The sequence below is a fragment of the Rhodnius prolixus genome, unplaced genomic scaffold (genome assembly GCF_049639745.1).
Source record: "Rhodnius prolixus isolate KJV_2025 unplaced genomic scaffold, Rpr scaffold_23, whole genome shotgun sequence".
Lineage (NCBI taxonomy): Eukaryota > Metazoa > Arthropoda > Insecta > Hemiptera > Reduviidae > Rhodnius > Rhodnius prolixus.
Window position 1 is genome coordinate 703,256 of NW_027411627.1, and position 25,539 is coordinate 728,794.

At 35.9% G+C, this 25,539-nt stretch overlaps 2 protein-coding genes and 1 long non-coding RNA gene across 6 annotated transcripts; 1 reads left to right on the plus strand and 2 right to left on the minus strand.

The window, feature by feature from the left end:
• Nucleotides 1-304: 304 nt before the first annotated feature.
• On the minus strand, nt 305-10,914 carry LOC141459875 (protein takeout-like). 2 transcript variants are annotated; one of them, XM_074139431.1, is made up of 6 exons: nt 10,632-10,914; nt 7,146-7,241; nt 2,897-3,044; nt 2,266-2,399; nt 1,317-1,469; nt 305-785 (listed from the first exon to the last, which is right to left on the minus strand). In XM_074139431.1, exons 1-6 carry the CDS (start codon nt 10,897-10,899, stop codon nt 631-633), a joined length of 954 nt encoding a protein of 317 aa, XP_073995532.1. In that variant the 5' UTR covers nt 10,900-10,914; the 3' UTR covers nt 305-630. The 2 variants fall into 2 exon arrangements, with proteins under 2 accessions (XP_073995532.1, XP_073995533.1); XM_074139432.1 differs by having other exon boundaries at nt 10,750-10,825.
• On the plus strand, nt 8,560-12,645 carry LOC141459878 (uncharacterized). Its single transcript, XR_012461653.1, has 4 exons — nt 8,560-10,011; nt 10,516-11,484; nt 11,952-12,062; nt 12,285-12,645. It is a non-coding gene; the product is annotated as an uncharacterized lncRNA (long non-coding RNA).
• Nucleotides 12,407-24,324, minus strand: LOC141459877 (protein takeout-like). 3 transcript variants are annotated; one of them, XM_074139434.1, is made up of 6 exons: nt 24,169-24,324; nt 20,497-20,589; nt 18,832-18,985; nt 17,545-17,678; nt 16,075-16,224; nt 12,407-12,746 (listed from the first exon to the last, which is right to left on the minus strand). In XM_074139434.1, the coding sequence occupies exons 1-6, from the start codon at nt 24,227-24,229 to the stop codon at nt 12,592-12,594; spliced, it is 747 nt and encodes a 248-aa protein (XP_073995535.1). In that variant the 5' UTR covers nt 24,230-24,324; the 3' UTR covers nt 12,407-12,591. The 3 variants fall into 3 exon arrangements, with proteins under 3 accessions (XP_073995535.1, XP_073995538.1, XP_073995537.1); XM_074139437.1 differs by lacking the exon at nt 24,169-24,324 and adding an exon at nt 21,546-22,027; XM_074139436.1 differs by lacking the exons at nt 20,497-20,589; nt 24,169-24,324 and adding an exon at nt 20,646-21,476.
• Between the last annotated feature and the right edge of the window lie 1,215 nt (nt 24,325-25,539).

Here is a 25,539-nt window from a genome sequence, read left to right on the forward strand (position 1 = left end):
TGATACGACGTGAATAGCAGGAGGTGAGGAACTACCCCCTTGGTAGCACTCCAATTCGCTGGTCAGGCTCGCAGGAGATCTCGGAACCGCTGTCGATGTTTTCAGTAGACGAGGAAGACTGTTATATATTGGAAGTTAATCTACCTCCATTACTCCCAAATTTCGAGAGACACAGTATCCTAGCTTTATAATCTTTAGAACTATCTGAAAGTTTGCTCAATTAAAGTCCACATTAAATACTTCAAAAATATAACTTCAAAAATACAAACCGAAAATAACTCTTGCAGTTTCACAATCCTCATCATAAGTTTATACAATTTCTTCTATATTTTTTATAATTAATAGTTTATTTGAATACATAGTTGTGGGGGTACATATCACAGGTAACTAAAAATCTCCTAAACTAAGTTTACATTGCTAGTGTCCAGTTGGAACTGACTAGGACGGCAATACAGCTGTCTACGTTTCTTATAACAAACGTTTTCATTATTATTTCCACATATTTCATTTTTTCTTTCAACCATATTTTATTGTATTTTTTGGTAGTTCTTTTTTTTTTTTAAAGTAAAAAATGAAATATGTATCATAATATATATTTTTTAGTGAATCCATTATCTTCAAGTGCAAGATCTACGTGTCTGGGAACATGATGTCGAATGGGACCACTCTAGCCATGTTGGTGAGGATGCCAGTGGTCAGCTCTGCCAGAGAGCGGCTGAACGCTGGACCCAAATCTTTCATTATGTCTTGCCAATGTTCATTTAGAAATCTGTTCATGTTGCCGCCTGGAAATTTCAAAACAATTAATTTTACATTGAACTTAACGCTGAAAGAATTTAAAGGCTTATATGTGTTGAACAGTTTAAAAAAAAGTCTTTATAAATCTGCACAAAGCCCAAACCTGGGTATCCATGTCTGTCAGCTTTCCGAATATCACAAACTAATATTTTACAAGTGATTGGCCTACGTAAGAAGAAGATGAGAATCATAACTGGTGAAGACGCGACTTTATGTGATGGAGAAGAGTAAACCCTACTGAGAATCCTCTGGCTCTTTATTTGAGGAAGTCTTCTTCAGTATATCTAGAGAGCATTTGAGAGCAGAAGTGAGTTGGTTCCAGGGAGATGTTATCCGTAATTGGCGACCACCATCGCTCTTCCTTGAACTTTTCTCAAGTTCCTACTCATTTAGGAGTTCGTGCCATCACCTGGGAGTCACACTGAGGGTGGTCTCACCTGACAGAAGTGGAGGACAATAGATCGCCCCTAGTCTGTGAAAGCCCTCTACACCTTCAACAAAAAAAAAACAACACATACCCAGGAGAGGATCTCCATTGAAGAGATTCTCGAGTTTGATACTCATGTGGCCAACTTCAAATGGGAAGCTGCTGTTGCCAAGGATGACGTAGGTGTAGCCATTGTTCTTCTTCTGGTAAGTCCAGTCATATAGATAAGAGAATTTCAAATTTTCTGTAAAAAAGAAAAAAACAAACAAGTTCAATAAGCAACCGTCTCCAGACGATGACGAAATAATGAAAATACACAAACACAACTTCCCTTACTACAATTCTACTGAAAATTACTTCAAACTCGGCATCTTAAAACATTGATTAACATCATCTAGCTTATAAAACTGCAAATGACGCTTAAGTCTAAGAGAAATCGTTGACAAACATGTGTGCGCAACGTTTGTACTCCTAATCGTAGGAGAAGTTTCAGGAAAATTCTTAGGAAGGTGGAAAATTTATTCCAGAAAAGTGGTTTTTCCAGCTGTGGAATTTTCTTGTACGTCCTAAATTCAGCAGTACATTCAACCCTTCTTGAAATTTACAAGATACAGGGCCCAAAATGTTTCCTTAAATGGTACCCTACAGGAACCCGAGATGTTTCCTTTTTAAAATATTACCAGCGAAAATGATTCTAATAAAAGTTGTAGGTTAATATGAATATAATTCCTTTTTTAAAGGAAAATTTCTGGTTTAATTTCATAAAAAAAAATCAATTTAGTAAAAGTTGTACTTGCAGTGAAGCGATTTTTTTTGTCGCTAAGTGACAATCGAATGGAACTGAATCGAAATATAAAGTTTTAGCTTCACGCGATTTGAAGATTCTTTGTTCGCACACACAAATACTCGCAGAAACCAATTTCTTTTTACGTTCTGAGTTTCTCAAAATAGACATTTATAATGAAAACTTGAAATTGAAATTTAGATGTGATTACAATATTTGGCATACCTGAAATTCGAAAACAATCACATTCACTTACCCAGATTAATCAAGGCGTCACCACTTCCTACAATGGGCAGCAATAGAACTTGTCCAGTGACGTTGTACTTCCCAGTTACCTTCATCTTGTCCAGCGTGAATTCCCATCGACATTTCCTGTCTTCCCAGTTAACGCTATAACATGAAATTGCATTTGCGTTGCAATAAATAGGGTAAGAAATAACTTATTAATATTATTTGGGTGCTGTCCGCTAGTTAGTTTACATAGTTGTCGAGAGATGTCGTTTGCTTATCCAAGTCTAGTCAGCTGTCCGACTTACGTCATTTACCTACATCCAGGTTCAAAGTCTACGTATTAACATTTTATTGCATTTGCTCCATCAACTTATTACAAGTACATAGCACATATATATTACAAATATAAATAAAAATGGTGTCTCACTTTGGTTCATATTTAAAAATTGGTACAATACACCAATCCATAAAAATAGATTTACTACAAATATAGAGTTGACAGACACACACAGATCTTTTTTTAAAAACTACATACTTTTCTTGGATTCAGATAACCTCAAAACAATTATTAGCGGCAAAAAACTGAAAGTCCAAAATTGGCCACGACTTGTACGAGGAAGTATTAAGAATTACAAAAGAGTAAGGGAACTACTGACTCTGCTGACTTGAAGACGGTATTCTGTAGCCCCCACATCAGACAGTCGCTGCAGATCAGCTCCAGGCCGACCTGTTTGGTGCCTTGCTGCACTCTCAGCTCCTTAATGTGCAGCGGATCCAGCTGAGGTATCCTGTACTTGGGGTCACCTGGAATTTCAAATGGGAACCATAAATTACAGTGTAATTAGAAGAATAAGGCAAGCTGTAATTTAGTGTATAGTGCATCCTAGCCAAAGGCAATAGGTTGAATGTAACATTTAAACTTTTAGATGCACGAATTGTTCCACCTGCAGTTAACATCATCGTGCAGTTAACACGATCATTCTCAGGTTCTAACTCAAAATGTTTCTACTACTTCCGTATATTTGATTCATATTTAAGTATTACCTCCATTCTATAGTCAGTAATCGTACATTACACTAAAAAAGTGCAGGGAACTACACTAAAACGAATTTATAAAAAAAAAAATTAACGTGTGGCTGTGTCATGGACACGGCCGTGTGTTGTACGTGAATACGTTTACGTAACGGGTTATATTTTTTATATAAAATTTTTGTATTTATGTATTTAGGATGAAATCAAGGAAACAAGTCGACGATCGACAACAATCTATGCCTATACAGTCCGTTGTCGATGTAGAAGCGATTTCATCATCCACTTGCATAATTTCAACCGCCCCAGCTGCAGGTGTACTGACACCGTCGTCGTTGATCTGCTCGGCCGCATTCATTCTTTTACGATTCCGGCACAGCTTGACTCGGTCAAATGGTGTTTTATTATTACCATTCGATTGTTCTTGAGAAGCCCTTTCCAACCGTATACCGATCTCTGTATTTGGTTTTGGCTTTTCGACGCGTCTAGGCCGACATTATATATTTTTGATATTTTTTTTATTCTAACACCATATTATATTCACTGTCACTATTTTACACTAATATTTTATATACAATCGATAGATTGTGACGACAGCTGACGATTAAAACTTAAACGAACATCGTAGCTTCTCCGAGTCAAAAGTTATACTAATTGCGAATCTCGATACGCAGCAAAATGATCTCAAAATGGCGGCGCTTCCCCCTCCACTGCGCGCGATGTGTCACAGTCCTCGCTTATCGTACTGAATTCTTTGATCCTTTAGCTATCCAGTGGTCTAATTTAATTTTGGATGTAGACGATAGATTCGAAACTATAATGCCAAACTGTATCCCCCGATTTTGTTATCATTAGGTTTTTTGGATTGCCTCCATATGATAGCAAATTTAAAGACGTATTCACGTCAAAATAAAACAAATCTGGTGGATATAATTTAAATATGAAAATTTCCAAAAAGACAAAGAGTTATTTTCGAGATAATTATCAAGCCATTGAGTACTTCTGGTACAGGAAGTTGGAAATTTCGATAGCCAAGTACACTAAGGGGAAGTTACTCCAGAATGATACATAGTTGCCAACATTGCTGTGCGATGAGCAATCAATGCTTTAATTGAATAAACATAACTAGAAACCCCTCCGCAGCTGATCAGTACGACTGTAAATGGTGTTAGCATAATCTCATGGCAAGCCACTGTCCAAGTGCTAATCGCTTTTGTACATGTGTTTCTTTTTTTATTGCAATTAAATTTGCATTTTAAGGCGAGGTCATATTTTGTTTTATTAGCTTTTTAATTTTATTTTTACAACGTCATTTTGGCTGCAAGCTGAGCAACTTGTTATAAATACCATTGGGTCAATCTCGTAATATCAGGGTGATTACAGTTTACATGCTTATTGAGATAATGTTTAATAATTGTTTAAATATTATTTTCTCCTTATTTTTATCGCCGAATAAGAACGATTTGGAAAGTTTCAAGAAGAACGCATTCCTAATCAAGGTTTCCTAAAGTTTACAAGGGGGTCGGTCACTTCTTTCGGTTGGACTTCATTCGGACGAAGGCTTTCCAAAAGTTGAATGACACGTTTGAATACGCTTGATTTGTAAATTGTTGGAAACAAAAAGTGCGGCCATCATGCCCAATTTTCTTTTTTTCTTTTTTTTTCTTTTTTTTTGGCGCATCAACAGCTGAGGTCATTAGCGCCCGGAGCTTTTTCCAGTGCACTGCCGGCCTCCGGACAGTGTTCTCTCGTTACAGACAACACTGTCCATCACCGGACAGTGAGCTGTAAGAAGCTCCTAGGAAGAGAAAATCTAAGGGTCTGCTGCTGGATTCGAACCCGGGACCTCCGCGTGGGAGTCCAGTACGCTAACCGCATAGCTAATCCCTTCCCTCCCAATTTTCGAAAGTGCTTCTTCAAAGGAAATATTCTCCTTTGAGGGTCCTTTAGTCAGAAACAATTTTTTGTGCAGAAGTGAATAAAATATCTCAAGAACTAACATCACAAGAAGTAGAAACTAAATACTTCAATTTGGACTCACCAGAGAACTCAAAATCAATCAAAAACCATTTTATAACATGAAGTACCAAATTACTAAATTGGATTTGCCCACATTTTTTGGGGGGAGGGGACTATCTCAAAATTTTGCAAGAATGATATTCTTTAAAATCTGTATTCTCACTGTACTCACGATGAACGTGATGATTGAGCTGAACTTTTATTAGTAATTTAGAGGGTTCTAAAGAGCCTTTTTTTCCTTTTTTTTTTTAAGGGGGCGGTCCCCGAGCGCTAGCTCATACCCGCCGTAGAATCGGCCTTACCACTTTGAACACGATTAAGGGTGCATTCCACTAAGCGCTCACAACGATCAAAATGTACTTTCAGCCGTTCCACTTGACGACCGCGGTCGTTGTGATCGTGGCGCAAACGTCACTAATGACGTCATTATTTTCGCTCACGCGAGGCTCACAACGCCCACCCACCTTAAGGTGCTGGGTCGAAGTGGGGCGTTCAGAAATTTGGCGCAATTTTTAAAAGCAAAGATGGCGACCGAAAAAAAATTATATCAGGTAAATGAAAGTATTATCTCATGTAAATAATTGAATGTGTTTCTCGAAAATCTAAAAAAAATAATAAAATGAAAAATTACTAATCCCTTTAAATCACTGAATAACGACCAATTACACTTTGATAGTTAATAATAAGTGGCCTAAGTTTTCGCTTTTCACCATTGCGAGTTTGTAAAATTGCATTCCACTCTTCATCAGAACTAGATGAAGAACTTTCTAAAGCATTATTAATAAATATCCAACTGTTGCCACAAAAGACATTTTAATTTTATTTAAACGTAAATTTTATAAATACTTCACGAAAATGTAATATAAAAATTGAATTATTTATATTTATATTTAATATAAGTCAACTTTACGAATAATTATAAAGTTTATTACCTATAATTGCATATAAACGGGGTTAACATTAAAAAACAACCTCTTCAAGCTTCTGCCTTATTTTCAAGGTCGCCATTTGTAATGTTTACATGAAGGGTTAAAACGCCCCATAGTCCATTCCACTTCGAGTTTTCGATTGTAACACTCGCAAGTGCAAGTGGAACGGGCAAAACCGCGCGGTAGTGAGCGTGATCGTTGTGAGCGCTTAGTGGAACGTACCCTAAGTGTACGGTTAAAATTAGCCATCTGTTAAATACTAATAAAGTTTAAACATGTGGGCAAATTAGATGCCCAACAGTGGCCCTTTCCTGAATATATTTTATGAAAATAGCACTACCTTTTAAGAGGGGTGCTGCCTGAATCGGGATACCAGGCTACAGCATACCAATCAGTCTTGAAGTCAACTAAGTTTTAGGAACAAATGTACGTGTTCAGAAAATTTAGTTAGTAAACTGCAGTAAGATAAGTCGAGTGAATTTTCACACCAAATTTGTTCTTATTGAAGGTCAACATCCATAGTGTTTTCAAAAAAAATTGAAAAATCCATATTTTTTAAATAACAGTTCTCCTTTTATTAAGTAATATTTTATACGAGATCAAGCACCAAGATGGCCTCCGAATGTATGTCTTCAAATCAGCGCAAAGTTGGCCTTCACCGCCGTTATCAGCTGCTAGCATCACTACTTTAATGTAATCATGTCCGTTTACCAAGACTACTCTACCATGTCATTCTTAACACGCTTCAAAGATTACTAAATTTAATTAAAAAGAATCTAATTTTTTCATTGCTTTTGTTTGTTAAGTAAAATGTTTTCTTAACAAATTCCTGGTTAAAGTAGCGAAAAGATAACGGTAACCTATTTTCACAAGGATTATGCAATACTTGGCAGACTAAATCTTCGAAAAAGTAATTATCATTTTTTACCTTTAGCTACAGTTTTAATAGCAGGACCTCCAACTTCCACCACACACTTGTTGATGTTGGGATCATTTCTTGAGCATGCGCGTTTTATGTAAGAAGCTGTGAACAAGAAATAAATTATCAATTAATTTATCAAAATTGGTTAATTTGATATTGGTTAAAGATCAAATTAATAGTGTTTCCCCAAAATTTGGAAAGGAATAGACTGGAATTGCTTTTGGGCATCTCGGCGATTCCTCGTGAGTCAACAGCTTCCTGGAAGAACTTTCGTCAAAGAAGAGTCATTACTTCTTGTCGCTGTAAACTAATTTTCGCTCATATTGCTTAGATATATTTAGCAAAACCAAAAAAAAAAAGGTGATAATGATCTCTGCATGTGAACCGGAGATGTTCAGTTCTTGGAAAACTTATCCACGATGTTCCAGGGTGGAATTTTCGCCATTAAGTGCTTCGTGAAGAGAACCTGAGAACACTGCGATGCTGTTGTTACGAGAAGATCCATTCTCCTGAGTAGTTATCAGATGATGGAGGAAGATAATCTTTCCAAGATACTCCCAGATTCTGAGTTCTCGACTTGGAGAGAGAGCTCCAGCAGACTCCTATAGAAGCCTCTTTGACTGCAGTGCCTTGGGGAACCAGGCCCATCCCGTCCTAATCTAATCTAGTGGGTAAAACACCCAATAATCTCGCTCGATAGTACTGCTTGGTGTGATTTCCAATTTCTTGAAAATGCCAGATGGAAACATTATTGCATTAAGATAACTTTTAACTCGTAAATACTTATTTCTTGTTTAAAAATGTCGCAACATATTCAATGAGAAAAGCTTTATAAGGGAAGCGGAAAGTGTATCCTTGATCGGAAGTAGCAAAGTACAATAAAGGAAATGGCAGTGAATATTACGGGGTTACTATAGAAAGAGTTGTCTATAGAGTGACCTCCTCAAACCTAGATTTGTCGGAGAAGGCCAGAGCAATCTTATTTGTATATTTCTAGCAAAAATCTTGTCTAATAAGATGTAATTGTCACCTAGAAAATGTTTTTTACTAAATCTAACCTCCAGGAAGCAACGGCTTGATTCTTCTTGCAGTTCTTCTACCTACCTGCAGTTTAAAAAACTTGACTTAAAACTAACAGCGTTAATGAAAACAAACAACATTATCCGAAACTTTCACCTTCAAAATATCCTATCAAAAATAATTAAATCATATAATAACTAATAATTATTAATAGAGTATTAACTAAGAGTATTAATAAGCAATAACTACATCATTAAAATTTACGATATTAAAAATGAACGATTCACATTTATATTCATTTTTGTATTTATTTAAATTTCACTTGTCTAGTCAGTTACCAGTAAAAATGTTACCGAATACATTATTAAATACACCATCTACGTATATTATAACCTACAAATAAATTTAAAAAAATAACGCACCATGAAATCAGCTGTCTCGCTTGTTTAATCACTTCGCCTCATAATTGTAAATTGACATCCAAATGTACCGACCAATAAATGCTATTCTATTATATCAGTTGATTACGGAAAACTAAATTAAGTAATTCATAACAGTAGCAGTGTTGCCTCAAATCGATGCCGTTTAAAGGACTTCTGGGATTTTATCATTTATATCGATCAAAATTCACATGCTTATTTGTACGTAGACATGAAGTGATCCACGCAGAAATATGTATATAGTATTGATAATAAAAACTATTTATTCGCATCTTTGATTTGAGCAAGAAAAAAGGTGAAAAGATTCCCTTTATATTACTAATCATATCCCTCTCTATTCGATCAAGAAATTATTGTATCGACTGTGTTATCAATAATTAGGATTCCATTCAGTTGTAATTATCGATCTGCAAACAAATAATATAAAACGTCTCTTCAATACTATTGACAATACCGTCTCCTGAACACTCAGCTATCTTAGTACCTCCAAAATGGAGACGTTCTGAATACGTCACTGCCTCTTTCGTTAGCTAACAGGAAAGTAAAAATTAATTTTAAAATTTTTAAAAAATTGTTTATCAAAGTTAAATAAAAAATAAAATCCGGCTACCCATACTGAAGAGATTGCGTCTAAAACGGCACCACACTGTTTGAAATTGAACTGGATGACGTGATACTGAAAGTTGTAGCGACAGGTCTGACACTTGCTCTGCCACTTGTCTCATATACATATATACAAGCGTTAGCATTTGGTTTTTCAAAATACCTTGACACAATAAATTTAAAGATGAAATTTCGACTGCTTAGAATGTGAAAGTTCCGAGTTTTGTTTTAAATTAAAATGGTTTTTTCAGAGCACAGTGCTGGAAAAAATGATTCGAGAAGCCGAATTTCTCCTTATGTGGAGGTTGAAAGTATAGGCTACCACGAAGTAAATAGGAAAAAGCACTGTGAAGAGTTGCTGAAGTACTAGGAGGAGGAGAAGAGAGTCTCCATTTGGATAGAGAGAGAGATCTAAAGTTTAAGCAACCAAAGTTGCCTCAGACATTATTAGGATACACACTGCGAGCTTGTGGGCGCGATAACATATTAGGGCCTCGATTTTAGGATGGGTTCGTATTTAAGTTTGGCGAATGTGGGGGGAAAGGGTCTTAGAATCCTTAGGTGAGCTCTGGACCATACTCCATGAAACCATCTATGGGCCTTGAAGCTTTTGGGATGAAAAGGTAGTTGCTTAGTGTATCCCACTGCATTGGTCAAGTAAGAAGCCCACCTCCAAGTGGTGCCTCTGGCAACTGGTCGCAGGTCTGCGCCGGGATAAGGATGTATGCCCAAACTGACCTTACCTTACAGGGAACGGTAAGCCCCGAAAACGTCTCTCAGTTAAGAAGCTGCGAAATCTAAGTGAAGAGGTAACCATGACACATATTACACTAAAATAAATATAAAGGAAGTTCAACCCTTCCTTTCCACTAGAACTAGATTAAAAAGAAATTGCCTTGGAATATGTTTAAACACGCACTTAATGAGTATCACCTACTTGAAATCGATATTCCAAATTTAAGGCAAATCGTTGAGCCATTTTCGGATAATATTCAAAAATAACTAAAAAATTGTTGAGTAAACTAATGTATCGTCAAATAAATTTTGTTCAAAAGCTTATTGATATTGATGGGCCCCTTGTTGACATCCAGTTTTTGAAGAATGATTTCTTCAATTTTTTTTTTAAAGATTTAAGTAATATAAAAGATTAACTGTGAAGATTATCCCCAACATATTGTTGCGATCATCCAATTAAGAAAATTTATTTCGAGTAACGAAGTTTTAAAGAAGCAGACATTAGTGCTAAGTTAACTTTTTTCCCCTATGAGACTTCAAATTTTAACACTAATAAGATTATTTTTGTTTATGTGTAGGTATATTAAACTGAATCCCACCAAAGTGAACACTTGGTTTCAGAAGAAAATTTGTGTGAGATTTCAACAAGTACTTTTTTGGCTTATTATCTGCTTGCTCACTGATATTAACTTACGTAACTGGTAGACTGGCGGATCCTTTTTTGCCGGATTCGCCGAACAGACGAACATCAATACTACAGCCGAGAACGCAAGCGGAGAGCACAACATTGTTCTTAGTGAAACTGTACTTACATACGTGCGGCGCACAAGATGTTGAATCAAGGATTGTGTTCCAACTTCTATGTATATACATATATACAACCAGGTGTCCTTGTACTCTCCTTCCCAATCAGAATACCACCAAACAGAAGAAATCAAACAGACCCACACTACATCAATCATCCTTTCCAATTAGTTTTTCTTTAATTTTAATTCCATCTTAATTGGCAATAAAACTTGGAATAAAATCTCGGAGAGGTTATTCTATTGTTTTTCTCGACTTACCATCAGGCTGGCTGTGGAACTTGGCAATGTAGAATTTCTTTTGATTTGTTCTTCTTCTTCACAATTCATATTTAAATTCAAGGCCATATATTCATGGAATACTAGACAATCAATCAATAATTTATAGCATATAATGGATTTGTTAGTTGGTACCAGGGGCGCACCCAATATTTTTTTCAGCAGATATATGTAGATGGTTAGAGAAGTAAACCCATAACTTTTTCAGTATAAAATAATTATTTCATTTAGAATTCAGCACAATCTTTTTATTAATGATATGGTTTCTGAGAATATGAGAATGTTGGCAACATGTCATGTTCTCTTTAAGCTGAAGAATAAACATTACAAATTGACAGTCAAAAAAGTAATTTAATGTCATTAAATTAGTAATTGACTGACTCACAGTGGTTTTCGGGCGGCTCCAAGGCAGAAGAAGAGGGATTAGGCGTGTAAGGTGCAATCGATGTTTGAGATGATATCTAGGTAAGTCAAGGAAAACTGGCTTTTAACTAGGGTTACTTTCATTAGTGCTGCCGAGATTATAAAAGAACTAGAATTGTAATTTTCTCAAACATCCAGCGCTAAGAGTTCAACCCTAAAAATTCGTGTCTTAAAGCTTTACCCAAAGAGTACCTCGTTATACCCTTAATTCTAATCAAAGAGACAGGACTAGAGAGATACATCATTTTGAGGGTGCCTTACCTGGGGCGCAGAATAGGCTGACTAGACAACCCTCTCAGAAACTAATCTAAACTAAAGTCCAATTTTTTTTAGATTAAAAATTATATTAAGAATGCGAACAACCGATGAACTGTTGTTTCTATATAGATGTGGTACATTTAACCACTTGTCTTTGAGCTGAAATTTCCTATACAATGTAATTATTCTACGTTATATTTTCATTTTTATAGCTTATTATTTGAAAAGAAATTGTTTCATATATTTTTCAGTCGCATTAAGCCCTCTGAGTAACCCTGTTGCTGGTACAGTGTGCAATACAAAGTTGAGAGTAACACTGAAGTAAAAACATGTATATTGTCAACCCCGCTTTACTCATATAGGTAAGTATGCTTCTATTTAAATGTCTTTACTTGAGGGAATTTATTAAATATTATTAATAAAGAGTTGTGTGGAATCTGGCTTAATGATTTTCTCAAGTTCTAGAGAAAATAAAAAACCAGAAGGCTCTTCTGGAGGACATGTCCTCTCCTATTGTAAATCTTAACCAGGAACTGGTGAACATCTAACCTGCGTCGTTATGAAAATTCTGCCTATATTTACAGATTTGCAAAGGAAAATGAGAAACTATTTTAGGCCAAGCTTGATGCAAACACTCTCTCTCCAAGGTACACCTCGCGGAAGATAGAAATACAGAACATATACAGTTGGCAAACAGAAAATAAGAGCCATTTAATATTTTAATTTATTTAATAACAGCTAATTTACAAGTTTGTTATAAAAAAAGAATTAATTTGTACAACACTGAGTTACTGTAAAACGATCTATCTCCACTATGTACACTATTAATTAATTAGAAGAGGAACAAATAAATAATTAAATACATCCATGAGAAAGAAATCCAAAAAAAAATCATGAGTCTGGGAAGAACTGTGAATATGGGATAATATCGAAGATTTGGTTTAATGTGATGCGAATAATCTGGCCGACTGTGTCTGAGATGGAAGGTTTCAAATCTTGTAATACTTCCCGCCAGTTAGCGTTCAAAATCATGTTCATGTTGTCACCTGGAACAGAGAGCATTTTTTTAACTTTACCTAATGATATAAGAATGCTGGGACCAGCCAATTCTCTAGAGGCCTTGGCGAGTATTCCAACATTACAGAAGAAACAACACTCAATATTGGCATCCCTAATATCTGCAGGGATGGATGGATGATGTGTGCAAGTGTTTAGCGAACGTTTTGCCAAATTCTAGCTCATCATCACGCATAACGTGGGCTAATGGATAGCTACTTCACAGTATTATGTCGCACATCTAACATCCTTCGAGAACTCCTATAGTTATAGCAAATAATGAATAAGTAGCGCTTAGTTGATAATATTGAGAACTCAGAACCCTTTCGTGAATGTATTTAAAAGTTATAGCCGATTAGAATGAATGCAAGAAAATGATTAGAACAGAAGGATTACGGTGATTTTAATTTCGGTTAAGCTATAAGGATGGCAGGAATATAGAGTACTGATCCATCCATTGGTTGTAAGTTTGTAGGTAAATAGTTGTATATAGTAGAGGGATGAATGAGTGAAGCGAACGTATTTATAAGTAAGAATGGAGTGAGTGATATTCTAGTGATAAGCACCTAGACGATGCTGGCTGTATGGCGGAAGCCAATGCCCCCCCCCCCAAAAAAAAAGCCTTTTGTGCTGCCTCCAGGGGGAACTTAGAAAAAGAAGTCAAAAGAAATAAGCTCTGCAGCAACCTCCTCTCATGACTAAGTCAGACGAAAGTTTGTCGAATCGGAAGAGATTTTAAGCTCTTCAACTTCGTATACATATTATTTTCTAATGGGTATTTGTTTTTTACAGTAGTTGAGTAAACGGATTTTTGAAAACATAACTAAATTCGAGTGACTTGAAAAGTTAAATAAAATTTGTGAAGTGATGGCAAAAAGTAATAAGTTCAAATGCAGTGAACTTTATTACAAACATTATTATTTTAAATTATGAAATATTATTGTAATAATTATAATCATTATTCACACTAACAGCAAAGATTAGGTTAGGTTAGGTTAAAATAAGTTTCTTTGCAGTTCAATAAACTAATTAATCCCCAATTGTTTTGTTTATTTGTGAAAAAAATGAATAAGAGCGAATAGAAGAAAATAGATAAATAGAAAATATAACTTTTCTAACCAAATAACATAAATTAATAAAGTGACTACTTTCAGCGCGACATTTTGATGTTAAGTGCAGAAATTATGTTTATTTTGCAAAGTATTTTCTGCATTCACAAGCTGAAGACTGATTTTTTTGCACGACCGTAGGAAAAATAATTTAACTAATAAGAGAATTATCTATAAAAGAGGACCCTCGCTGGAAAGGAAGTCCATAATTGGCTGTCCAATTTTAGAATGGCTCTAATTTCGGTTACGAAGGTGAACTGAAATTACTTCTAAATATTGTCTGGGCTATTATTTACTGGACTGTTCCTTCACTTTCTGCTTATTTAAAATCGGTGCGTATTGTGTGCTGGAAAATGCGTAAAAAAATAATTTTTTTGTTTGCCCAAAATATAACTAGTGGTTACTTTTGATGGTGTGTTTCTAATCTGAGAGAGAAAAAAAAACAGTAATTTAGCAGCAAGACGAATAGAACAGTTCTAGAATGAATAGCACCTGGACTACGATGTTACAGGAAACTCGCATCAGCATCCCATTCTGGTGTGAATCATTCACTGTGATTCTCATAGTTGTAGTCACAAAGTTTCATCTGATATTCTACGGATCTGATTACCACCTAATCAAAATTATACAGTAATCTAATTGGAGGTGGACGTTAAGCCCCGTCTGAAAAACAGGCGATCACTTTACTTTACTGGGGCAGTACAATAAACAGAAAAGACCCTTTACAGGAAATCACAATTGCCATTTTCCCTTTGAAATTCATCTAAAAAAGTATTATGTTTAAAACAGATAAACTAAAGATAATAATCAAAAGATTAAGAGGCAAATTATTACGCATCAAAAATATAACTTTTCATTAGGGAAAATTGAGAATTAAATCGCCGGAAAATTAAAAAAGAAAAGGCCAGTGATGATTACAACGAATGTCCTTCATCCTTATTCACACCGCGTATGGGAATCCTAGTAATGCTGCCATCACTAGATGAACCACAATTAATTTCAATATTTTTTTGTATTTTAATTATAACCGAAAAATCGCTATATTTATCCCAGTATTATGAAATGTTGCCCAATTATGTCAGATATAAGATGTTTAAACATTAATGTTGATCAAATCTTTCACTAAATTCAAATCTCCAGAGCATTATTTAATTTAATTTTTCTTATTGTGTAAATTTTCCATTTTTTGCTTTTTTTGGTAATATAGCTTTAATCTTCGTTAGGGTAAGCGCTATAATATCTTTTTTAAACTTTTGTCTCTACTTCTGAATATTGTGAATATTGATTACTTATATATTGTAAGTTTTAAATATGTCTGCCAGTGAACAATTTTTCTCATGTGTTTGAGAATTAAAACTAGCATGTGGCTGTATTAACGGCGGGAAGGCATGTTAATTGAAAGATTTCTGGAGCAGACAACTGAACATTATTAGGATTAAGACTACATTACAATGGCGGCCAGTTTCACAAGGTGATCTTTTAGCACTATATTGGGGGCTAGCATAGGTGCTGCTATCTACGAACGCTTTATAGCAGCATTTCTCTCGTAATTCTGATTTTATCCGCAGTATTTGCTTATAAAAATCTGATTTTTTAATTATTGTTAACTAGGTTGATTCCAGAAATTTGAGCTATTGTATAAAAATTTTCAATACTAGATAATACATTAAGATTTTTTTTACCAACTTATCGTATTCTGTAGTCTAAATATGCGAAATAGACTTGAATAATTTTGTCTTCGAAGATTCGTTCTGGGCGCTTAAGAAGTAAAATTAAGTCAGTCACTAAGTTAGCACCTGAAGAAGCGTAAGAGAAATCTTTACATAAGATTTGTAAAAAATATTAAGGTAATTTGAACTAACTCCATGGGTAGCATCCTTCCAGTACTAAGTAGCCAGTCCATAATACATATAGTACACGAAATTAAATTTTATTTTATTAATATTCAGATCCTTTTTCAAATTCACTATCTACCTACCACAATTGTAATAGCTTCTTCTATGTGGAATTCAAGTTCCTTTTTGTCATCTAAACTGGTTATAAAATTCTCTTCTATAAAAACATTTCTTACGGATATTTTCATAATCTATCTACGATGTTTCTATTGCACGGTGTACTTACCACCTCAGTTAAAAAGTTTACTTAGTTTGTGTTAAGTATGGACAGAATGTTTGAAAATCTGTTTCATTGATTCAAGTTGACAACTTACTTAATAATTTATCTCCATTGAATAAATTAGAGAGGTTGATTTTCAGACCAGACGCAGTGAATGTGACCTTATGCCTGATGAACTGGCTGTACTCGTGTCGTTTCCTTTTTATCAGTTTCCAGTCGAGTCCTGCGTTCACGTCCAGATCAGCTGCGAACATACAGAAGAGTATAGTCTCCTTCAATAGATTAATGCTAATAGTGTGAACCAGGTGGGGATTAGAGTACTTCCTCGAGAAAGGGCCATTTCTAAGTGATCTTATTGTTCTAGCGGCTATCCCAGCCTAACAACACGAACAGCATTGACACCTCCAACAGTTATACAAAACCAATGGGCCTGAAATGGTAACTGATGTTTGCAACTCACTGGCAAACTATAGCTATGGGATGTCCAATTATTCGAATCACAAAGTGCAAAGCGAATCAGTAAAGGCTTGAAGAGCAGTTTTAGTCTCTTATTCTGAAGAAGAATAGAAGGATCTCTGAAATGGTTGTTTCATGGCAGAGCGGATTAGAACGACATTCTAGAGTGCGGTGTAGTTTCTGAAGACGGTTTTATTAGATGAATGAATTTAGTGGGCAAATGGAGGATTTTCCATATATTTGTAGAATTTAGAGTGAAATAAATCAATCGCGAGGCTGATGAAGAATTTTTTTGGTTTGTTTAGGAGTTCTTTGATGTGACTGTTACAGGTCACGCTCCCAGATGGAGCAAGCTACAGTATCTTCGTAGAGTAAGGGTTTGTCGGTGCAATAATATTTGATTTAAGTGTTCTTGACTTGTTTAGTCTAATCCCGAAGAACCGATCAGATCCATTACAAAATTAGTCTTTTATTGAATCAAAAGCGAAAATTGGGCGAGTTGGCGAAAAGTAAGTTTAACATTTTTATCAGGTTTCACTAAACAGTTCTTTACCTAGAGTAATATGGTTTATTCTTAAACCCAACGAGATTATTCAATTAGCTGAGGAATCAATTTCTAAGACATTTATTGGGTAAAGGAATGATTTCCACCAGAGTGACTACAATTAACTACATTAGTTAATCCCCACAATAGTCTTGTACACGAGTCTTGATGGCTTTCTTGGATATTGACTATTCTGTAATTAACTATTCTAAGACTTAAAATCTCAGCAGCATCAGTCAATATTACGACTAGCTCTGTATTAAAGTTTTTGACGGGGAGATGTCAAATCTTGAATTAGCTCTGTGCATATGTTTTGACTTGCAGCCTTCCGTAATGCTGTCAGAATCGCTTGATACTCACAGTCCTCTCTTCCCGGATCAAGAACTTTAAAAGGCTTGCCGAAGTTAGTGACTTAGGAGCCATTCTGGCGAAGAGATATTACAAAACCAGCTCCTCACAGAACAGCTAATAAGCTCCGCAACGTCTAGGGCAAATAGGAGCTAACCCCCTTAGATAGACTGGTAAAATTTTACTAGTTAATTTCTAAGAAAAATCAATAATTACTCAGCGTGATGTTAGATATTCCTTTTCCTGTGATGGGAAACACTAGCACTTTTCCGGACACATCGTATTTTCCAGTCACCATCAGCCTGGGTATGCTCAGCCGTATGTCTATGTGCTTTTTGTTCAGATCCAACCTGAAACAAATCAAAGTTTGGTTAGTTCAACTTATTTACTTTATCATGGCCGAACTAAAAAGTATTCAGTTTAATTCCTATTAATTAATATACAGGTGTAAAGGCAGAACATTCGCCCACCCCTCATCTCATAAGAGACACCGGGGTTTCAAGACCAATAATCCGTCTAAGAGTTTCCAGTTAGCAGAACATTAAACTAATAAAGTAGTAACAGGCCACTAGGGAGCATGGCAACTCAATCGGCCAGGGTACTGAATAAACCTAGAGAGTTCTGGTGAAGATCACCAGATGCCACAATCATCGGGGAGAAACGTTTAACCTCCCAAAGACGAGGAATCTAGTTTCAGTATAAACTGGACACACCTCTACAAAGTGTCACACAGTCTCATTGGTCTCATCACAGCCAGCGCAGATTGGCGACTGGGTAAGGCCACACTTGAAAAGATGAAACGCTAAATTCGCTTGTCCAATACAACACCTGGCGGATCCGGGACCTGCTGAAGCCAACCACAGCCGTTTTCGACACGCCAAGAATTTTCTTAGCCTGATGGGAGTCAGCTCGGGATCTCCATCGTTTCCGATGTTCCTCCACAATCCACTGCCCACCACTGTTTACAACGTCGACAGGATACAGGAATAATGGGCTGAGGAGTCATTGTTATTAACGCAGCTCCTCCCTTTGCTGTTTCATCAGCAAGTTCGTTACCCGAAATCCCAGAGTGACCAGGGAACCAAGCAACCGAAACAATATTCAAAGCTCCTAACTAATTGAGAGCAGCATGGTAAGAATTGACCGAAATTAGGTTCTTACTAGGGGAGGCAGGAGTTTTAATTGCAGCCTGGCTACCCGTGAAGAACCTAAGATCAGTATCGGTGAATCCCTTGCAGTGGAGTAAGGTAGCTAGAGTCCCCTAACTCTCTTCTAAAGTCGATCCAATCAATTCAAAATCCAAACATTTTCCCGAGTGACTGAAATCGGCAAAAAGCTTACTGAGGGGTCTCACTGTGGCACCTGAATCAATAAGCAAAAGAGTAATCCAAGCACATTGCGATTTTGTGACTTGAGGTATTAGACCAGACATATTAATATACAAACTGGCGCAGATTCACGCAGCATCTTCGATTATGAAGACGTATTGATCTCATAGCTTACTTAATATCGTTGAGTGACGCTCGACTTAGTCCAGCCACTTGACACTTATAGCACACCAGCCTCATGTTTATGGAGCCTCCATTGCCGCTAGGATGGATTTCCACTCGTTCTAACAGCAGTGGCTCTAACCGGGGCAGTCGAATGCTTGGATCACCTGCACATTTACCAAAGTTACTGCTATTAACAATTTTTTTTTAATGATTTAAGACGCATCATCTGAGGTTATTGGCGCCCAAAGCTTTTTTCAGAGCACTGCCGGCTTCCGGAAAGTGTTCTCTCGTTGCAAAGAACACTGTCCATCACCGGACACTGAGCTGTACGAAGCTCCTGGGAAGAGAAAATCTAAGGGTCAGCAGCTGGATACAAACCCGGTATCTCCGCGTAGGAATCCATTACGCTAACCTCATAGCTAATCCCTTCCCTCATGCTATTAATATTAATAAATTAATGGCTTTCTTTATTAAATTAATAATATTGACGAATTAATGAAGATAACATTTCTTCAATTAGGGCACTATGTTAATGGTTGAACACTTCTTTTTCCACTGCTATCGATCGTAGCAATCGAAAGGTAAAAAAGTTTGATAAAATTTAAGTAGCAAGTAAATTTCATACATTACTTTGAATTAGATGTTTCACGAATAACGAAGCCTGAACATTGAAGAATTACATTATATCTCAGGATGACGCGTTTCGCAGCATCCTGCACTTTCGTACTTGTCCATCCTTCTAGTGATTACTCTTGATAGCCTAGAGGCTCCAAAGGTTATATTATTTTGGCTACCTCCAGGGGTTATAAAGGGACGATGTTCGCATCGAGTTTAACCATTCGGGTGAAGGAAAAACCTTCATTAAACGTTGGTAAAGTCAAATCGAAAAATACGTTCATTTCCGGTCATGCGAATCACTTGCTTTTATTGCAGCAATGTTGTATTTTTTTATTCTTTTAATTCGAGATTCAAATCTAAGTTTTATAGACGGATGGGAAATAGATATTAGTTGTTATTGAATATTGTAAAATTTTGAATGACAGATGATACTTCAATTAAAACTGAAGATTTACTTTTCTCCCAGATAAAAAAGGGTGACATGAACGATGTGTAAGATGTTCATATTGATTTCGATTCCTTTCGTGATAAGAGCTCCCAGTTACCCCAAACTAGAGACAAATCCAAAGTTTCGTTGCTTCTTAGTTTTGCCTTTAGCCATAACAGATGAGCTGCTTCTAAGAATCCCTCGCACATATTATGATCAGTATTTACTGATTACGATAAAGATAGATCCACTGTTGAGAAGAACTTTATTTGAAGGCGTTTTAGCAATAATCAAGATTCGCCCCCTCCACAGATAAACTAATCATGGCTTCACTACATGGCCATATGTAAGGTGGTAGACGCACAATCAAATTAGTTCGTACGGTGAATACTTACTCATTCTAATTACTATTCAAACAGTGCAACCTTGTTACACTGATCTGCTTGTCATGAATGTAGCCGAGTTACGAGGAAGTAATGAACCATCAAGTACATTCAAATTGACCATGGTAAGTATAGCTATGACGGGAATTTGCAACAACAAAAGCAAAGCCTACTACAGTGGACATATTTCCTTCTCTACAATCCTATGATCAGCTGTCTCAATAAAGTCTTTGCATGCACTAATTACCTGGAATAATCTTCGGTATCATCTCCCTGCCATGGCGTAATGCGCACTCACTAAGTTTTGGATCATTTCTCGAACATGTTTTAACATAGGCGGCTGAAAACAGAAGTACATATTATTATTATTATTAAAAACTGAGACTGAACACTCACTTGACTTCCTTTTACTTGAGCTCACTACTCGTAACTCGTTGATTTCCTTAAAACTCCGTTCTCTTCTTACACTTTGTACCTTATACTCCATTGAAGTGTGTCACTTAAATGGAAGACTACCGAAAATCAAGTCTATGTGGATACAATGGATATACGAAGTTTACAGAAAAGTCTAAGTCATTTTCACAAATAACAGAAAATCGACGCAATCTACCTGTCTTTATCCCTATAATACCCTTAATCGAAAATTCCATGAAAAATGTTTCAAATTAACTTATAGATCTACGACAATACAATTGCATCACTGACTTTAAGTGAAATCGGAGCCATTTTTGAGAAATCTTTTTTTTAAAAAAATCAGTAAAATTGGTGGTTGGGTGACGTTTTGTCCAAATCCTTATTGTGGCGTTTCGAAGTCCTGTGTTTGGACTCTTGAATTATGGTGTTTTCACACGAAAAGCTTGTATTCTAGCTCATGGAAAAGACTGACCTTCTTGTCACTTTCTCTACATGCGAGAGATAAGTGAAAGAAAAAAATTCTAAACATTTGCTGCGAACAAAAAACATCTGTTACCACGTTTTTGCACTACTAAATTTACTTGAAAAATCATCAATGTTACAGAATTCATTATCATAAAATGATACTTTTGAAGGAACATTGGCGTCACAGCCGTTCACAATTAACATTTAACATACACTGAAACAAGGTTTGAATACCAAACTGATGCGTTTAATGTTCACCCACATTAAGATGGCTGTAAAAAAAAAAGGTCCAAATATGGGAGAATGGCCGATCTATACGTCTATACTTCCGGTATTCCACATTCTACCAACTCATAATTTAATTTAGACATTTAATTCTCATAAATAAATATGAATTAGGAATTACTGGAGGTGTACCATGTATTGAAATGACACTCGCCACCGCTCTAGGATTGTTCTTCAATAAAGTGCACTGTTAAAAAGTTCATAATAACCAATTTTGTCAGCATTTCTTCGATTTTGAGTAGATACAAAACTACTTCTACATCCACCCAGCCTCACAGCACATACAATTTGTAAAAACCCCTCCATTTTTTGAATACAGGAAGAAAAGCAAATATATTTCCGGTGAAAACTCTGAATCGAAGATCTGCGCGATTGCTACACTTCCTTTTTTTTCAAAAAAGGTAAGAAAGGAAACATAACTGCGGAATCAATATTTCTATGTGATACTGAACTTTTTTTTATTATTACAATAACTGAAAGTGAACACGTAGCCGAACATAACTCTTCGTCTTAACAATAATTAAACTCACTGTACACGAAAATATCATTACGCTACTAAAATTGGCTACAATAAGACCTTGTCTTATACCATTAAATACAATACGAACAGCCCTCCGGCGTAGTCTAATTTGTAAACAATACTGGCTAGCCAGTGTTGCCTTGCAATAACCAGTCCCTGAAACTATTTCAAAAATGTCGTATATAAAAATTTAAAAAATATTTCATACGATATATTATGAACCACGATAGATCATTGATATTCGTATATTGCTTTATTAAACCACAAATTAGAGAATTCGTCTTGTATCTAATTAGTTTAGAGTTAATAATTAATGAGGTTTTTTGTAACTTTAAGAATGTATTTGGGCAATCTTTATTTAAGCGGAAATATTTCCTGCTTCAGTTCACAATATTTTTGCGTTTTACGGTTGGACGGTGTAAAAGAATTTTGGTCTTTAACAAACGAATGGTTTTATTTACGTTGCTTTAACTTCCGGTGAAAAGTTAAAACAGAAAATCTATCCGATTGCCTTACTTCCTGTGGTAAAGTGACCACTGACTCCTATATATTAAGCCACTTCATAACTTAGTGGACCACGGCCGCTAACTCTGTTTTCTAGAATACAGTAGCTTCACTTCCTCTTGTTACTGGGCGAGGATTGCGATCATATCTTATTTATTATTTCGATTTTTCACCGGAAGTGCCCATTTTCAAGTCCCCTGAGTCCCAAAAAGAGATTTTCCAGAGACTAGTCTAAGTGAGGACAAAATATCTCTCACATAGAAACCGCAATAAGATGTTATTTAGTATTTATGTTGATAAGGTAAATGGCCCTGAATCAAATTTAACAATCAAAAATATCTCTACAGAAAATATCACTTAAGCGTAGAGACAAAGTAGTTTTTACTGTGTGTTAACGAGTACTTGACTCAAAAATTAAAAATTGCTGACATCTGATATTTTGTTTGGGTGCCACGAGGTGACGCAAGTATTAGAACTTAGGTGTTCTAATTAAACTAAATTAGGTCTTCACCGGAAATACTTTACTTGAATCGATTTTTTTCAGTTTTTTAAAATATAATTTTAAAATGGTGAGGTTATTACGAACGTATACATAAATTCACTTCTGTGATGGAGAGGGGTTTGGACGTGCCTCTTATGTGGCATTTTAGTTTGTTTTATCACTTACGTACCGTTAAAGAGGAAGTAAGTGTGTCGCTAAAATTCCAAAATGGAAGATAATTCTTCCACCGGAAGTACCATTTTACTTTTTTCGAGATTTCCTTGATGTAGGCGAACGGGATATTCCGTAGACTTCCTGTGTACATATAGATATAGACAGGCTGATATAGACTTCAATTCATTTCCGTTTTATGAACTGTACACTGTTAACAAGAATGATATAAGTTTCCAAAAACAGGAACTAGAAGAAAACTTACAAAATCTTGAGAGTTTTAGCAACCACAAGTGATGTGAGTACATCTACTTCAAGGGTGCAATCTCGATCTAAAAAAATTGTTGGACAGTCTCAATGCTTTTACGAGAGAGTAGAATGTAAAAAATGAAATAGAAAACAAAACAAAAAAACAGCGCTTATTCTTTAAAAATCAAATCCGGTAAGCGTCTATCTAGTTCCGTTTAAATTAAGGCGGAAGTAAACGAGAGTAAACGGAAGTTTCCGGTTAGTAGCAGTGGTGCACTCGCACGGAACGACAGGTTTCACTTTTCTACTGAACTGAGTCTTATCACTACAGATCTTGTATCTCAAAATTCTGCGGCTTTCCAAACTCTCTAGAGATTTCTACTTTTTAAAAGCACGCAGGTTGCTTTTAGGATTTCACTTGTCGGAATCTTTAAATATTTAAACTTTGCTTTTCCTATAAAGATAACATAATATCAGATTTGAGATATTCGATTAGATACGTGCGGAAGTGTTGTGTTGAAGGCGATTGAAAGTGTCACAGGTTAGGTACTTATTCCAGAATTTCGGGCAATATTTAAATTTAAGAATGAAAAAGCAACACATCAGAATATAGTTATAAATTTTGGATATTGTTTTCACTAATTTGATTACAGAAATTTATTTGTATCCAATATAATTCCAAAATAAAAATATGTTACAATTTTAAATAATGAATAAAATTGTTTTCAAATTGGGATTGCTCAAATTTTAAGTTTTTTAATAAAAGTGCAGATGCGCACTGGGCTTAGAACGAAGCTAATTGAAGAGTTGAGTTCAGTGGGTATACTTACGTAATTTAACAGCTAGGGATAGACCAACCAGCGACAGAAGGAACACTAACGTACAATACATGACTGGTGAATGTCAAGGAATGCCGCAAATGCTGCAGTATATAGGTTCAGAGTGGCTGACAACCACCCAATCACGAGTATACTCCCTACCCCGTCGACCAATCAGCGCGACCTACCCTACTGCCTGCTCGATCTGCCTCAAGGCCGCCAACTTCTTTTGCACCCCCCACATCTTCACTTTATCAGCTCCACTATCCTGATGTACGTATATTAATCGATTTTTAATCGAAAATAGATAAAATTTAAATTATTTTCTTTGTATTTATCTTTTGAATTAGTTTCTAAATTTGAATCACCTATAATCAAAGACAGAGGTGGGTAAATTTTATTTCTGCCGCGGGCCAGTTGTACCAACGTCAGTGTCAAACGGGCCAATAAACATTTTAAAGTGCTTAGTGACGTTTTAGGTCTGAAAATCGAAACTATCGAACATGTGTTTAGGTCCTAGTGCTGGATAATATCGCTGATTTTATCCATCGTAGTGCGCATGTCAGGATCTTCATCCATCATTAGGGGTAGATTAATGAGTTTATCGTGAAGAATTTCGTTTCCCTGAGTGACCATCTAAATAAAGTCCAAAACAAGTTAAGGTTACATAAACAGAACATGCGATACTACGATTGATCATATTGTATCAATTCATCTAAGTTTCAAATCTTTAATTTAATTTTCAGTTATACGTTTATGTTTTTATATTACTTTTTATTCCCTGGTACTACCTATAAGAGAAATTTTTTAAAAATTGAGTTTTTTTCCGTAAATATCTACTTTGCGGTCCTTTGAAATCGAAAAAAAGATATTTAGAAAATGGTCTAAGAGTGAGTGTGGCACCCGACCGTCCTTTAGTCATTTTCAAAGGAAGACTCATTTTAGGGCAGTTCTTGGAGAGAACTTCGTCGTACACTGTCCTGTAAGATATCATTTCTGAGTAAAGTAATTAAGGGTACTTTTCCGTTAGCCGGGTGCAAGCGAAAAACAGTATTGGGTAAAACTGTTTTCTTTACAATTCATTAATATTTGTTTATAGTTGAACGTTTTCGACTTTTTTCCGTTGACTTGGCTCGCGTTTGGTTCACAATTGGCGACATTTGCGCCCGGCTAACGGAAAAGTACCTTTAAGTTTTAAAACATTTCGCCTGAAAAATTTCGTCCCTCAGATCCCAGTAAAATGTGACTGTGTGAGACAGAAAATGTGTTGCCAAAACTCCTCGCTCCAAGTCCACCGGAAATGCTTTTACGGCTTTGCAGTAGTATTTTTCTAGAGAATTGGTTTTATTTGATGTTGAATATAATTTGTGTTCGACCCTATCA

Bases quoted from the DNA above. Each gene is read 5' to 3' on its own strand.
- LOC141459877 (XM_074139434.1), bottom strand. From the start codon at position 24,229: ATGTATTGTACGTTAGTGTTCCTTCTGTCGCTGGTTGGTCTATCCCTA. The intron at 17,679-18,831 runs GTAAGCTATGAG...GATTTGTTTCAG, and splicing joins GCGTCACTCAACGATATTAA to GTTGGATCTGAACAAAAAGC. The intron at 16,225-17,544 runs GTAATTATTGAT...GTATGTTCGCAG, and splicing joins AATATCTAACATCACGCTGA to CTGATCTGGACGTGAACGCA.
- LOC141459875 (XM_074139431.1), bottom strand. From the start codon at position 10,899: ATGATTGATGTAGTGTGGGTCTGTTTGATTTCTTCTGTTTGGTGGTAT. The intron at 3,045-7,145 runs GTAAAAAATGAT...TTGAAATTCCAG, and splicing joins TATTAAAACTGTAGCTAAAG to GTGACCCCAAGTACAGGATA. The intron at 1,470-2,265 runs GTAAGTGAATGT...TCTTTTTTACAG, and splicing joins TGACGCCTTGATTAATCTGG to AAAATTTGAAATTCTCTTAT.